Here is a 16,780-nt window from a genome sequence, read left to right as displayed (position 1 = left end):
ATCTGCATGCCCCTTGTGTGAGAACACATCTTAAGATAATCCTCCTCCAGAATTTTGCACTAGGAATAACGAGCAGAGCGAAGGGAATATTACAGCCAGAACACGCAGGAACACACACAGCACTGCAAACCAGAGAGGAAAGGTTAAGCCAGAGAAGCAGTGCAAGAGAGAAAGTTAGAGCCAGAGAGTCAAAGAGTAAAAGAAGTTAGCTAAGGAAAAGAGAGAAGCAGGTCTCAAAATGTGACTTATCCCTCCTAGCTGGCTGTTATGTCACATTTTGAAGGGCCTTCCCCTTCACAGAGGGAGAAGACAGCCATTACTTACATCAAATAACCTTTCTATATATATCTCCTCATTGACCTTATCCCGCAAGACATCCTGAGAATGGCGAACGAATGTCACATAGCTGTCGGCAACATCCATCCCAGGTTTCTGCAGATGACGGAAAGAGAGACAGAGAAATATATATTAGTGCTTGAAGCAATTTAAATATTCATATGCAACAGCTCTGTCACAAATTCTAATGAACTTTCTACATAGGCAGCACCACACAAATACCTTTGTAATTACAATATTACAGTATCTTTTAATCGATATTTATTTTAGTATTGAGTACATAAGTTTTTATAATAAACTCTCACGACATCTTGGATGCATTTTTTATAAAAAAATTTTCACAGTGTGAAATGCCTAACTTTTTGAAAAAACTTTTGATCCCTTAAAATATATAAATGTAGGCTAGTCTTGTGTATCCAGACCTTCAGACTGACGGCAGAAGGTCTGGGCTGCATCCGAAATCGCATACTTCCCTATTACAGTAGTAGGCGAAAAACAGCATGTGACAAAAGTAGTATGTCCGAAATCACAGTACTCATAAAAGAGAAGGCAAAAAGTACCCTGACGACCAACTAACAACTGAGGCGACGTAACTGACTCTGGTAGGTCACATGATAATGACAACATGGCAGATGTAGTACGTCCGGATTACATTAGTACTATAGAACGTTATTTTTAGAGGATGTGAAATAACAACTTATTCAATACTCAGAAGAGAATGCGATTTTGGACGCAGCCCTGGTCTCCATGGCAGCTTTAATTGGTCAAGGACCGCCCAAGAGGCCGCCCGACTGACATGTAAAGCAACTAATCACAGTTTGTTTTGTTCAGTGCCATGTTTAGGGGAGTGGAAATGTAAAGTCGATGTCCCTACAACAACAGAATGGCGTGTAAAACTCTTGAAAAGCAAGTCGCAGTTGTAAACGCAACAGCTTTCTTGTTCCGTGAGGGGGTTTGGCGTCATGACAGCTTTGTTTCCAGGCAGACCGTTAAAGAACGTGACACACACGTCTCCGGGACATCCTGTAGAATGCAACCAATCAGATGACGACTTTGAAAACTCCTGAAGTGTTTCCAAACGTGTGTACCTTGCATCATATATACCTACTGTATATATATGCATCAGACGTCCAGCCAAGACTGAGGCTGAGACTAAATGTAAAAAGAGAATAAAGGTGCGGTAACATTTACCATTGTTCAGTGAAAGGCGTCAGGATCAAGTTGGTCATGTGAATTTGCCATGCTGACCAACGGAAAGTGACTCCTGTGCTTCATACATCACTACTCTCTCCACAATGGACCTTTTTGCACCCCAAATTTTGCCGACAATTTCCTATTGTTACTGCACAGTAACCGTTTTTAAACCTGTTTTGTCATGCTAATCTGAAGCTCGTGGTCATTTTTAAGCTTTTTTGCATTGTAAAGTAGGAAGCTACTGTCATATAAACTAATGGTGTTTCACCTGACAAGCAGATGAAAAGTGTTTTCTTTCTCATTTTCCTAGATGTCTAAGAGTCAAAACGTGAGGCGTGTGAAATGAGCTGTCATTGTCAGAGTCTGAAGTCTGAACATGTCGGCAGGAGAACAATGCTATCTGATTAAGTAAGATTCTATTCAACGCAATAGCGAGTGAAAAATCAACCCAGGGTAAATCATCTGGGGTGTTTTGCCCCCCTGCTCGGCCTCAGCGGAGAATTAAACACTTCCTTTGCCATCGGGCATATGAAGGTCATCAGAATTGGTAATTGTCAGACGCTGTAAATTGAACTTACTTCACACATCTATGGGTCCTTTCAGAGGGTGCAAATGAGCAAGTTTGTCAGGCATAATTTTATTTTGTGTATTAAGCAAACAATTACCATGGAAACATAAGATTCTCTGACCCTCAAACCATCAGGAGTACGACAAAGAGAGAGAGAAAGAGAGCGAGAGGACGCTTCCGGCATTCATTGACAGGCTTTTAATTTAAAAAGCCTCGCGTTGCGACCAAATGTGTTGGCAGATGAAGGAAACTCAGTGATGTGATGCTGAGAGCAATGAGTTGGACCCAGCGGCATCCTCACGACGCGCTTTTGTTGCACAACACACACATCACACTGTCTGCTGCAGAGGGTAGAGCTTCACAGAGACGACTCTCTCACACATACATATGACTGGCCATTTGGGGCTAAGAGATGGCCATCTGCACAGCAGGCCATGACAACTATTAGCCATATCGTAAAGCTATTACAGGACTTTTGAAAACAGTGTAACATACTATTAATGAATTGTGAATGAGTTTTTTTGTGTCTACACAATAGATGATGATGAACAACTTAAATATTACGTCAAATTATAAACAATGAACTGTTTGATTAATCAACCAATGAGTATTAGAAAAATCCTGTTGTCACTTACAGGAACATCCACATATTTCGAAGCAGCTTTTACCTACAAATAAAAGAGATTTAATAATCAAAATAAATGAATCATTTAAATATGAATATTTTGCCTATTCAATATTGCAATGTGAAAGACAAGATCTTCTTTAGAAATATTATTTCTAATATTTCTTACAATTCCTAATATAAACAATATTTATTTTTGTTGTTGAAATAATGCATTTTGGAGACAAAAGGCCAGATTTACTAAACAGGGCAAATTAAAGAACACAGACGCAGCCGGATCATTTCAATAATGACCAACGCAATCTACCAAGAGCAGCGCAAATTACCGTCTGGTTTAAGACGTGCTTTTTTCGGGGTGGTAAATAATGGCGCAAATACCAGTAAGTTGACTAATGCAGACCTCAGTTATTCGCATTGCGTGATTCATTTAAATACTCTCCTTCCATAAATTTTGTGTCTGAAAGGGAAACTCCTACAAATGCATATGCAATAAGGTCAAAATAACCCTGTCCACTCCTTTTCAGCGCTAATTTGTCACTGCGTGTCAATCCCCAAAAAAGGGATTGCGCTGGCGCAAGCTGTTAGTAAATCTGGCCCAAAGTATCTTGTGACAAGAGTCAAAGATTTTTTATTAGAAAAAACACTATTTGTTCTTACTGTAAATGACAGGAAGGAGGAAAAAAGTGTGCCCTCATCGTAACGTGACAACTTTGCCAGAACACTCTCTAGGATTACAACAAACTGAAAAACACAGAAAAACACACAAATATATATTTTTAAAATATATTGCCTTTAAAAATCTAAAATTATCCTAATTGATCAAACAGCATAATTTGTCCTGTGAATTTCAAAGATAACCCACAAACAGTGTGATTTATCAAATTAAAGTCTGTTTTTACTTTTTTTATTTAAAGAAGAAAATTATATGCATATGTAAAAACACAAATGAGGAATATCATTTTCCTGAAATGCTACCTTTGCCACGAGTAAAGTAATCATTTCTTTCACGGTCTCCTCGATGAGATCGTCAATTTGCGAGTGGTACTGTCTCTGGAAAAGAAATACATGATGAGTATGAATTGCAACAAGGTTTCTTCGAGTAGTTTGGTGGTTTTCACCTGGGATAATCTGTGCAAACCCAATCCCTTTGTCTCCAAATACCTCATATAAAGGACGTCTGGGTAATTAATTCAGTTCAGATCATTACCTGTCTCAAGATGCTACGGATATGAGATGTCTCACTTCTAGCACATGTATATTCAGAAGCAGCAATCACATATGGTAATATAATCAAAACAATTTAAGTGTCAGAGGACTGGGGGAAACTGCTAGGATTGCTAATTATACCTTAGGGACACAAAGGTGAGAATTCAATTGAATTGTTAGCCACACTTACCCATTCTCTAACAAACTTTCACAAGATTGAGTAAAGGGATGAAAAGAAAGATACAGCAGACAAGGTGACAGTGACAATTAGAAAGCAACAGAGAGAAAAAGAAAACATCTCATTCCAGCACAGAGTCAAACTAAATTCAAAATTTAGAAACAATGGAAAATTGCCATGCTGGTGAATCATTCAGATCTGTAGCATTAAATGCATTTAAATTGTACACTTGCAATCATAGATAATATGTGTATATGCATTTAAAAACAACGTTCAATTCATATATACCTACTGTATATATCATAGGCTGGTGCAATGATGAATTCGTGCATTTCAAAAAGGGTTTAACGATATAAACTGCTATTTAAATTAAGATGCAGATGAGCACATTATGAGGGCGTTTGACTGGAAATTGTGGCAGAGAAAATGTATGTTTGCAAAGATGAGAAAGCTAGAGAGAAAGAGAACATGAGAAGTTCTTTGTGTATGGGTACATGTATACCTCTTGGCTGAGCTCCATGGCACATAGTTTGGCGGATTGGGCCTTGGCGTCCACCATGACATTGAACATGGTGCATATGGACTGAGGAACACGGAAGTCTGTGGTGCGGGGGCTCTTCTGCAACTTCACCTCAAAGGCTGCTCTGGTTCTGAAACAACACAGAGGAGAATCAATTCCACTGTGGTAATTCAGAAGTAGGATGTCAAAAGTGAAGCGAGGAAACAAGAACAAAATGTATGCCGGTCGAGAGTTTCTGCATTTAAGTGTTGTTTAAAAGTGTTGTTTAGTGGTGTAAGATGCTACTATGTGTAGCCAGAATATTTATTCGGTCGATTTTTAACTTTTGATGACTGAAATCCAATAAAGGACTGTAAAAGAAAAAGAAAGAAAGAAAATGCACAAATTAGTTTTTTAATCACAATTTTTAGCTTACTAAAAGTCTTTGTGTGGATTGGAATAGGAAAGGAGTAGGTTATTTTACTTGTTAAGCCAGATCATCTTCTGATTACCAAATTACCATGACATTACTCACAACAGTTTCTTAAATCACGTCTTCACTCACAGCAAGCACGACAAAGAGTTTATCGCACCTCAAGAGCGACTGGAGGAATGCTGCTAAGAAGACGTCCTGTTTGACATCCTCACAACACTTTAAGAAGAAGGATTATAAATGTGGACATGCACATTGAAAATCAGCTAGCCCTTTTTCTGTTATTCAAATGGACAGCCTAAGAGATTTTTCACAGTACTTGTATGTACTGTGTACTAAAGTGTACTTAACTCAAATGACTGCTGATGAGGGTTTATGGAGGCTGCAAAGGCACAGTATGAAGAATTAAAATGTAGTGCTAATTGCATACTAGATAACATGATTACTAGATATTTGGTTAGTTGGTTAGGTTAATTTATAATGTGCACTTTTTTAATCATCATCAATATTTTCAGTATTTTTCAGTTTTTAATTTGTATAAAAACAAAACAGTATTAATTTTTAGAAGTATATCTAAAAATGAATATCCACATTTAATATTTTACATTATAATGTTGTGATGCCACAATTAATTTGTAAAATCTGGTGTTTAAATTATTGAGACAAAAATAGTACACAATTTTAATGTTGGCCATAACATGTACTCTGGATATATAAAGTGTATGCACTCCTGTTAAAACAGTTTTTCTTTTTCTTTTTTTTTTCTTTTTTTAAATTTATTTTTAGATGTAAAAAAGAAAGATAAATAATATCAGAGCTTTTGCTTGTTTAATGTAAAAATGACAACCTATGCAATGCCACAAAAAAACAAACAAAAAAAAAAAAAATCAAAAAAACCAAAGTGACATTGCAGAGAAAAGAAAAAGAAAAAATGTAGAAAAACAAAATGCATTAGTGTGCATCCCCCTAAACTAACTTTAATTATATTACAACATTTTATTATAGTATGTTTATATAGAAATCTGGCAGGTTGGCACATCTTTAATTTTAATATTTTCCCACTCTTTTATGCAAAAACATCTCAGATCTGTTAAATTTAGAGGGCATCTCGTGGAAGACTTTGTGTACTTTTTTTTATATCCACTGTACATAATTAATATTTTAATAGTAAAAAATATATAGTAAAATAAGTAATATTTCAATCGGTGCATCCTTAAGATTAAGCCAATATTCTGGATTGTAGAAATTTAAATAAGATACATAACAGTAACTATATTCTTTTTAAGAAAAAATAAAGTTTATAATTTTATTATTATTTTAATCATGTTTTGCCTCTTTTTAAATAGTCCTGTGGTGTGAAGTAAAAGTACGAATAATTAATGTTGTCTCTCAATGAATATTCTGTCATGAAAGCTGCATGAAAAATAACAAAATGCTGTTTAAAATTGTTTTAAATGGAGTTTAGCATGTCACACTGCAGTACATGCCAAAAAAGTGTCAACTGTCAAAATACAACAGCCTAAATTCCACAAAAAAGGGGCTTTTGTGTTTTGTGAAGACTGTTAACAGGTTTCCAACGTCAAGAAAGTTTTCCAGCCTTACCTTTTTACACAGGACTCAATCATGTCACTGGACATGAGTTTGAGTCGGCTCTCCAGGTGTTTGGCAAACTCTTCTTCTGGCCAGTGCAGGTCTCTTATGAATGTCTGCAGTGCATCCAGTTTCCAAAACAAGTCCTCTGAAGTCCCAGAACCATTACTGCCAATGCAGAAGAGACAGTCAGAGGGAGATACAGAAATTTATTTTACTGGAAGCTGAATATCAGGAATGGAATGCTCTGGAAAAGGTCAGGAAGTAGGAAGGTCAGAGGGCAGGGGTTAAAGAAGACAAAGCCTGTTTCGGGTCCAGGGTGGCACAATTTACTTATTTTTTACCACTTCCCGATCGTCGCAGAGTTGGCTTCAGATCAACCTCATTGGCGATCGTTCCATGGAAAAAAATAAATGGTTAATCCTAAAACAAAATGATAAACAATCAGGCCTTACTTGGTTGTTTGAGTACAGGTAAGGTAAAACATGCACAATGATGTCAAAGGAGACTTGCGGGATCACAAGTAAAGACTGTATATGTATAAGGTGGCAGGAGAAGCTACAGTCCCAGACTTTCAACTGATCAGACTAAAGCTATAGATCTGTTTGAATGGAACCAATTTCAGCTCCACAGGGTCCGAACTGAATGAAGAATAGATCATAGAAAGAAAATAAGAGACTGACTCTCACACCATTCCTCACAGCCCGGGTACAGAGTCCTCAAACAGCCAGCAGGCCAAGGCATCTTCAGTGGAAACATATTATAAGATTGACTGAAGCAGTGAGAGCTTCACACTGAAGCCAGATTTAGATGGAAGACTCTAAGGGTCGTTCATTTGTACTGCAGTCGTCTAACAGACACTCACACACAGCAGCAGAAGGATGTGTAGAAATATTTACAGATTGATTAATGGTGACTTTTTTTATTTGTTTATTTATTAAGTTAGAATATCAAATTCAATGCTTGATAGACTTACTAAAATATATAAACTGCATATGAAGAGTTCAGATGCAAAAGCCTCTAAGTGCCATCTGAAATTTTCTTTATACATTTTTATAAAGCTTGTATATTTAAGTTAAGTAATTTCACTTAAATGACAATTAATAGGTAATTTGCATTGCCATTTAAGTGAAATTATTGAACCTAAATATACGAGCTTGATAAAAATTATCATCTGAATTAATTTTGCATCTGAACTCTGCATATATATATATATATATTCTTTATTTATTTATCATTAAGTTTTAGGATTAAAAAGGTTACTAAGAAAAGTTAAAAATACTCTAAAATATGTTTTTCAATTAACATGTTTCATGTTGTGCTGATAATATACAGTAATTTGTAATGAAAAATGTTATATTAAATTAGAAAATTGTAGCAAAAGTTTTGAAATATAATTCTTAAAAAATAAATGAAACCATAAGCCAAATTAGATGTCAATCAAAACATTATTGATAAAAAAACACTGTTGTGAGAAATAATGCAGTTTAACGTTTGGGTTACTCACACAACCAGTACTTTTAGAGTCTTGTATTTGGTTTCTACTGAAAGCAGATGCCTGTTGCTCTGAAGTTTGTATATCACTTCAGAGAACGGTATGAAGGAAACAGGACAGAACCAAGAGGGGGATAGGGTGATCTCCCTCAGTATTCTTATCCCCAACACCCTATATCTCAAGGCAGGGTACAGAAGGAGAGCTACTATTCTGACACCCCATACCCAGCAAATACAGCAAGAAGAAAGAGGAAAAACACCTGTATAATTTTCTATTCTAATAGAAAAAGGGAAAGGAGGAAGATGTTGGAAAGATACAAGATGTTAAAGTAGCATCACTTATTCATAACCAGATATCAATGATGAGCATCTAATCATATAACCATGCTATTGTGGAATCATTTTGTTGAAGGTGAAGTGTGTAATATCTGCCGCCCCAAAACAAAATTGCAATCTGTTTGTTTCAGTGGCTGAAACGAACAACATTGGCTCAACCAATGGCATGAGTTTAGGGCGTGTGGGGGGGGGGGGGGGGGGGGTGACTGAACAAAGAAGAGTCAGTCGTCATGTTGGCTGGATATTAATGAATCATTCAACATTTGTCTTGACAAACATTCCTTTTCTAGTTATTTTTGTGATTTTGTTTGGCGCAGCTAGTGCAGAAATTACACACTTCAGCTTTAATATTCAGCTAACAAAACATGAGCATGTTTTTATGGTGTGATACTCTATTTGTATCTTCCAACACTTCAACATGCTTAGGGCTTTTGGGGTTCAAATTGTCCATGGGCTATTTATTTCCATGCTGTGGCCTTAGCATATTACTGAAACATTATTCAGGTTTATTGTAAACACAGATTCTGGTTGTACTTTATTTTACAGTGCACTGTGCATTCTTTGTACTTACCGAAAGTACTAGATAATATAAGGTAACTAGGTTTAGGAGTAAGTAAATATTATTACCCAGTTTTTGTAATTGTTAGAATATGTACATAGTATGTACATGCGGAACAGGACTGTAAAATAAAGTGCTAACCAAATTGTAAATAGAAAGTATTTTAAGCTTGAGTTTGACATGACTAGACAGGTACAAATATTTTGTGATTGAAGTTTGGTGGCTTCTACAGTACAGTACTTTTGACAGTACTTTTACTAACTACAGTAGTTTAGGCAACCTTTGGAGTTTACCCATCATTACACCTTAGAGATCGAGTGTCACTCAGAATGCGTAATTATGTCTGTGTGTCTGTGCATGCATAATTTTTTTCCCAATAAATGCAGCGCTGAAGGTATTTCACTCTCGTCTGGAAAGTGGTGAAATGCTAAGGTTTGGAGAATCGTTTTTTTTTTAATTATCATGTCTAAATATAAGCTAAAATCCCCTAGGCTCACCTCTGTCAACTCCCTAAATAGCTAATTTTTTATTCATTTTAATTCAGACAATTTCCAACCATGTAAACAAAGTACTTGAGTCCACATATACATTTTTAAGAAAATGTTTGCTAACTATTTGGAATTACCTGATTTTATGTACATATTACTACCATACCTTAATGTGAGTCAATATATGTGTTGTTTTATATATATATATATATATATATATATATATATATATATATATATATATATATATATATATATATATATATATATATATATATATATATGTAATAAAAAAAATTCTCCTTCAATTAAAATTAATGGATGCTAACATTGTCTTCTATGATGTGTTCTCTGTTAACATCTTAGAAAATGTGGTTTAGTGTTAAATGACCCTTTAGGATGGAAACATCTTTCTACATATATGATACACTATCGTATGATAAAATAAAATGATGATTTAAAACATTCAATTGTATTTACCTACAAAAAACCCCCCCAATTAGTATGATATTGGCCTTTTGCACAGAATCTGTTTTTGTATAGCAGAATGTCAAAGCATCTGTTTTTGTTTATTGTCCCTTATGCGCATTATGACACATGAAAGTGATTCCAAACATAGTAAATCAACAACAGATTGCTTTAAACTGGAAAAATATGTCATTTGGTTTTGAAATTATTATCGCAAACACAGAAATCTCTAGTTTTAACTATTTGTCTCAACAAAAAAATATGACATTGTAAAATGTTGTGTGATGATGTTAATGCTAATTCATGCTGAAATCCTCAATTCCAAATTCCAACTGTAGATGCGCCTCTTAAGACTTTCCTAATTCAAATATTTAAATGAAACCTGTCTACAATTAATTAAGGGTGAATTCGAATTGAAATATAAAATATGAACTAAATGTTGATGCTAAGGCCACACATGCATGTATTAGAATCCAGTACAGACTCAGTACACACTCAGTTTCAGATAAACCCGGTATCCAGTTGGGGGTTGAAAAGCTAGGCATTTGCATTGGTCGCAGATTAACTGACACTGGTAGATTTGGTACTTTAGGCATTTGTAGATTCACATTTGGTAGGTTGGGCAGATTACTTGTTAAACTCCTGTGGAAAAGGAAAAAAGAAACAGAAAAAACAGAATGCAATGATGTAGATGCACAGAAGAAAGCATGGATGATAAAGAAGCACGGCATTACGTACAGTTTGTTTATAGCACAAGATGAAGAATTCATTTAGTGAGAAGATGGTGTTGCAGAGATGAGAAGTGCACATGAGACGGAGTGAATCACATTATCACCACTTTGGCTCTGGTTTTATGAGAAAACACGCATTTGTTTCTGCTGAAATGCAGATTGTTGATTCAATTAGCATTAACATTCCTACAGTCACACACTTAGTCTTATGTCGCTTTGCTGAGTGATAAAAAGTTATTCTGGTGACTTGAATATTTAGGAATCATGCAAAAATGTTTATAAACTTACAACAAGCAGAGCTAGTTAGGACTGTAAGAAAATTAGAGCTAGTTGAAGAAAAAGAAACCTAAATCTCAAAAATACACCCAATTATGCAATTGGGTGTACATAAAATACAATTATTATTCATTTGTTTTTTAAAGGGGACATATTATGCCCCTTTTCAAAGTCTTGTTTTTGGGGTCTTCTAGAATAGGTTTTCATGACTTAATGTCCAAAAAACTAAATTATTCACATATTTAGAGGTAGGGTAGGCAATTTTTTTTATAAACACTTTTTGTTATACTGGTTGAAACTCTCTTCACATCCTGAGAGCAATCAGTAATAGAAGTGGTCTAAATATTAAAACATGTACATATATCTTCTGTGGAAGTCTCAGGACTCAAAAAATTGTCCAATCATTGCATTCGGTCCGAATGCAATGATACGATGTCCTACCTGCCTGTCAACATGTGTATTTCCATACCTCCGCGCACCCTGCTCACGCAGGCGTCACACGACATCATCGCGTTCTGTAAGACTATGCAGAGTTGTAGACACACAGTCACCGAGCGCCACAAACAAACAGCAGCCACAGTTTACAGTTCCTCCTGAACCAAAACAACAAGCTTATACTGCGTTCACGCCATGTCGTAACCATAATTTAGAGCTGTTCACGTCCCCAGACTCGGATTTATGTGTTTCTATGTCACTATCAACGGCGAAATGAATCTGCAGCAGTCAGGTGGTACAAGTCAGTGCTCTCGAAGTTGTTTACGTTCATTATTATTGTAAAGTTTTGTGCTTTGGGACATGAGGTAGTTTAACGCCGTCTCTCGTAATGCTCTGCAGACTCTGCTGTGTGCGTTCATGTGTTTTGAAGGAGGCCTCTGAAGGGAGGGTGGGATCTCATGGTTTCAAAGCTAACTTGCTATCGCTAGCCACTCTGAAATAGCCTACCCTACCTTCAACATTGTTGTAGCACCTCTCTCTTCCTGGTCTGTAAGTAACCCTCTGTTTTGTTCCTGTCTCTGTGAAGTCCCTCCTTCCAAAAAGCGCAATGTGCTCTGATTGGTCGGCTGGACCAGTGTGTTGTGATTGGTCAATTGCTTCAAGCGTGTTTCAGAAATGTTATACCACTTACAATAACCGAGAGATTCAACACACTTTCAATGCAACTCAACCAGGCCACGCCAGAAACAATGCTTATTGAACAAACAGCAACATTACACACTGAATAAAGTTGAAATGTAAAAAAGTAATATAGGACCACGTTAAGCCATTAAAAATCAAGTAAACAAGGGCAAAGAAAGATTCGAAAAAAACAAAAAGACACAAAAACACATAACGAGACCCCCGAGGTCTGTTTCATTCTGCTGGATTCCATCTTGCTCTCTGAACACATGAAAAGACTGCAGAAGTCCAAGGGGCATGATTAATTGGATACATTTTTTTTTATAATTGTACTAATTGAATTAACATCTCTAGAACTAACGCTTGAAGTGAAAAAGTGTTTGGCTTACTTGACTGGTTCCCAAGACTCTCGTTCAAATCCTCTGTGTATGGATTGAGCTATGGAGGACTCCATTAGATCCACATACCTCACCACTAGAGGGGCAAACAGGTCTTGCAGGTGCTTATGAAACTTCCCATTACATAGATTATCTGAAAAAGCAGGACGAAAGTGGGAAAGAGAAGACAAATAGAATGAATGATTGCTAAGGTTTGCAATTTTTGCCACCCTTTGACCAATATTTAGCTATAATCATAAAAAATAGACAATCTATGAAAAAATTAATTAGTTGGTGATTAGAGTTGAAGTCAGCATGAAGTTAAAATTCTTTTTTTTAATGGAATATTGCAGTATTTATTATAAATCTTTTTTTCTTTTTTTTGAAAAGCCACTTCACTTGGATAAAGAAGATGATTATATTAAGATTATTGCAACTTACGTTTCATGCCGACTTTTACTTTCTCATAAATTAAGCTTATGTAAAAATTAAGGAAAAGGAATGTGATTATTTATTGTCTTCCCATCCATGCAGCAGAAATTGTTCAGATATTTAAAAACATATTAGCTACCTTTCCTGCAAGGTAATTTTGTGTTAGATTATCCAAAAATATCTAATAGCTCATTACAAAAAACAATGGATTTTTACATCTAATGCTTTTTTAAAAGTAATTGGACACAAAATATATGGTGGAAAATGCCTTATGTTTTAGCATGTGATGACTAAGCATAGTACTAGTCATGGCGTCTATTTCTCTCACTCTGGTCTCTCTCAAGGTCGATCATTCACAGTAGGTGCCATGTTTGTTTGCTTCCCTGATTGCTCTGTTCCAATTAGCCACTTGAGCGGTGGTGGTTGCACACTTGGCTGTGTTTGTCCGCGAGCGAGTGGCCGGGGCAGTGGGGTCTCCCAGGCTCCTCTGTTTTAGACCTCATTAGCAGCATGAATAGCTACTTCTTTAGCGCCTGTCTGGTGTTAAGGATATTTCATGCCTAGATCAGTGCTATAGGCACAGGACGATAGTGACCTTCCATGCTGAATGTCCTGTTCCACAGATGTAGTGCACGCTGTAGGCTGTCGCTTGATGGTGTTTGCTTGTGTTTGTGTTTATGTGAGGAGGCCAGGGGGAGATGATGTGTGTTTCTGTGTTGTAGTGAGGAGTAATATATGTGCATTTATGGGGAACTAGATGGAGTCAAGAATGGTGCATCAGTGTTTTAGTTTTGTGTTTGAGAAGAGCTTTCTAATGCTGGAATGCTGAATAACAGACCATCTATAAAAAAAACTATCTTTGTTCTCTTCTTTAAAAGTGATTATTAAAAGAAAATTCCACATCTGTCTTATTTTAAGATGTTATTAAATAAATAATAACACAATAAATAAGACACAATCTCTCATAGAAGGCTACAAATGAGAAGTTATGAGAAGTGTATTCATGTGTTAAAGAAAAATAAATAAAAGCACAAAAAGAAAAATGAATATGAAAACAAATAAATAAATAAATAAACAACAAACAAACAAAAATAAATTTGTGATAGTGGCCAAAAAGTGTCCATGTCTGGCCTAGGAAAACTGATCTTCACGATCTTCAAATCTTCAACCTTTATTCAAGTATTATTCATAATTATTAATTATTAGTCATAATTATTTATGTCATAAATAATTATTATGTCATACAAATATATTATTATATTTAATTATTTATTAATAATTATTTATGTCATACAAAATAATGATTATTTTGTATTTATGTAATTATACAATTATTTATGTCATACAAATATATTATGAACACATGCAAAAACAAGAGAAAATCGACGAAATATTAATAACTGATTTTTTTTTTTCCTATGCATTTTCTTTTGCAGAGTAAAATAAAACCTGTAGCTGTAGTTTATGTTTAATTGTGTCAGATAAATATCTTAACCAGGTGTAGTGTTTTGTTCTTCCCTCATATTTAAAATATTTTACAAATATTTACCTCATATTTTTAAAGCTACACTGTGTGATTTTTACCCCCATCTAGCGGTGAAATTGTATATGACTACCCAGTGAATATTAGTTTCTGTTCCTCTCAATTCCGAGGGCGTTTTAACTCCTACGGTGGCCGTATTATTCCAAGATTAACATGGCTTCCAGTTATCGACTTCGTCCATGACAATAATAAACAATACGTCTAAAATGAATAAAACTACAGGACAGATGTCAGGAGGTAAACGTCACCCTTGGAATCGGCTATCCCAGCATAATCAGATTAGGCTAACGTTACAATGTGTACAAAGTAAAAGCAATTAAAAATAACTAAAATTTACAGTGTCCTTTTTTTATATAGCTTAAAAAATTGCGCCTTTAAAACTATTCATCACCTGTGATCCGTCGCAGCACAGATTTATGTTACAGGGTAAACAATACTTTTTCACCATTGACGCGAGGATGAAGTTATACTAGAGGTTGTTCTGGCGTTATGCACAACCATGCTATGGTTAGACAAGCAACTATAAAACTTCGAATTTACACAAATAGGCTGAATTACCTGTTGAGAAGAAAGCAGGCAACTTCGGCGTCCGTTTTAAAATCTTCTCCTCATGAGCTCTTTCCATCTGGGAAAAGTTACTCCAATATTGACTATTGTCTTGCTGATTTGTCTGTCGCGTTGACGTTTTAATTCTCTCTTTCAAATGTGAGTACGCACGCACGCACGCACACACACACCACACTATCTTTCAAATCTGCCGGCACTCGCTAGCTCGCGAGTAATCTCCCCCTCGCATTCGTCACGGTGTCACTGAGTGAAAAACGCAAAAGGCGAAGCTTGAATTTACAGGCATGTCCCTCTTTGGCTAATGTAGTTTCAAGATGGAGGGGCAACATGGCGACCGGCATTCGAACCCCTCACCCGTATGTACTTTCAATGGCAGATTATAAACTTACGATAATACTTTATTACTTGAAAGAAGTAAATATACATTAATGAGCACATATATTTTTGAAAGAACTAAGTGTTTTTTGCTAAGAATCAACTAAAAAAGTTACACAGTGTAGCTTTAAGGTATAACTGAACTTATGGGGTAATTAAAAACAAAATACATCACTTTTGGCCACTACTGTGTGTGTGTGTGTGTGTGTGTGTGTGTGTGTGTGTGTGTGTGTGTGTGTGTGTGTGTATATATGTATATTGTATATATGTAGATTTTTTTTTTTTTTTTTTTTTGTTTTATATACATATACAAATACATACACTCTTGCTTTCACAAGCTCCATCTCGACCAGCAGAAAAAGCAATCCAATATAAAGAATAGGTTACCAGACAACAAACTGTCAAGCTGTGCAAAGAATGCCACTAATTAGTCAACTGCAGCCCATGGCAGAGTGGCTTTAGCACCATGGACAGCACCCTATTGACTTCAGTTCATTAGAGACGTGATAAGGCTTTGAGCAAACTCTTTACATTCAATGTGTTGGTTTGACCCCCTGCGGGTTTCACAATTTGGCCTTTAATTCTTCTATATTGTCTCTTAAATCTCTGCTTTGATGCAATTTGTACACTATTGTAGGCATGCAATATATTTGGACTGCAACATCACAATTATGAACTGTGGTTATCTCAATTTCCAGTTCCGTACATTTATGATTATTATGATTATGACTTCTGATTCCCACCTGATCACAATCACAAGATGTTATCCGCTTCTGAAAAAATTTTTTTGATTGTTTAAACACTTTAAGTGCATGTTAAATGTTAAAAACATTTAAGATTGATGCACTTTATATTAATTCAGTCTAAAAAGAATGTTTCTGACAGTCTATGAGACACAGATGCTTTTAATAGAAATGACTTTGTATTTAACCTAGAATTTTCATTTAATAAGGCATAAAAATAACAAAGACCTGTCCAGAAAAGATCCCCTTAAAATACTTACAGTCAATGCGCAGGAAGTCATTGAGCAGCTGAAAGAGAGGGAAGCTGTCCCAGCTGTCTGGGGGTTGAACCTCCAGTGCCGCATCCATGTCCACAGCATACAGAGACAGAAACGTCTCGGCATGTTCAACCATCAGATCTGACCACCATGCAAATGCCTGCAGCGAGAGAAAGAGGCAATACAAGAGCCAGAAAAAGAGCAAAAATAAAATCAGGCATGTAATACATTGAAGATCAGCCTTTTCTCTTATACTTAAGAGCATGACAGTCCACAGATCTATAAAAAGTTATTAAATCCACACTGGTCTTTAAAGACCCCAAATAGTTTTGAGATTCATGCCGGACTGTCCAGAAATGTAATTTTTTCACCTTTGTGTCTGTGGAGTG

General features: G+C 35.8%; 1 protein-coding gene across 2 annotated transcripts in view; it reads right to left on the bottom strand.

Moving 5' to 3' along the window:
• Positions 1–16,780, bottom strand: part of cadpsa (Ca2+-dependent activator protein for secretion a) — a 128,466-nt gene that overhangs the window by 16,005 nt on the left and 95,681 nt on the right. Inside the window, exons 21-30 of one of the 2 annotated variants that reach the window (XM_079857074.1) lie at positions 16,395–16,551; positions 12,487–12,628; positions 10,470–10,616; positions 6,642–6,797; positions 4,610–4,757; positions 4,120–4,134; positions 3,699–3,773; positions 3,381–3,464; positions 2,734–2,766; positions 325–432 (exon numbers count right to left, since the gene is read on the bottom strand). In XM_079857074.1, coding sequence (XP_079713200.1) covers positions 325–432; positions 2,734–2,766; positions 3,381–3,464; positions 3,699–3,773; positions 4,120–4,134; positions 4,610–4,757; positions 6,642–6,797; positions 10,470–10,616; positions 12,487–12,628; positions 16,395–16,551 — 1,065 coding nt within the window. The remainder of the gene's footprint in view (positions 1–324; positions 433–2,733; positions 2,767–3,380; positions 3,465–3,698; positions 3,774–4,119; positions 4,135–4,609; positions 4,758–6,641; positions 6,798–10,469; positions 10,617–12,486; positions 12,629–16,394; positions 16,552–16,780) is intronic. The other variant, XM_079857075.1, reaches the window with a different exon arrangement.

Source organism: Squalius cephalus (genome assembly GCF_949319135.1).
Source record: "Squalius cephalus genome assembly, chromosome: 22".
Lineage (NCBI taxonomy): Eukaryota > Metazoa > Chordata > Actinopteri > Cypriniformes > Leuciscidae > Squalius > Squalius cephalus.
Note: the sequence above shows the minus strand (reverse complement) of the source record. Positions and strands in the feature narration are given on the sequence as shown.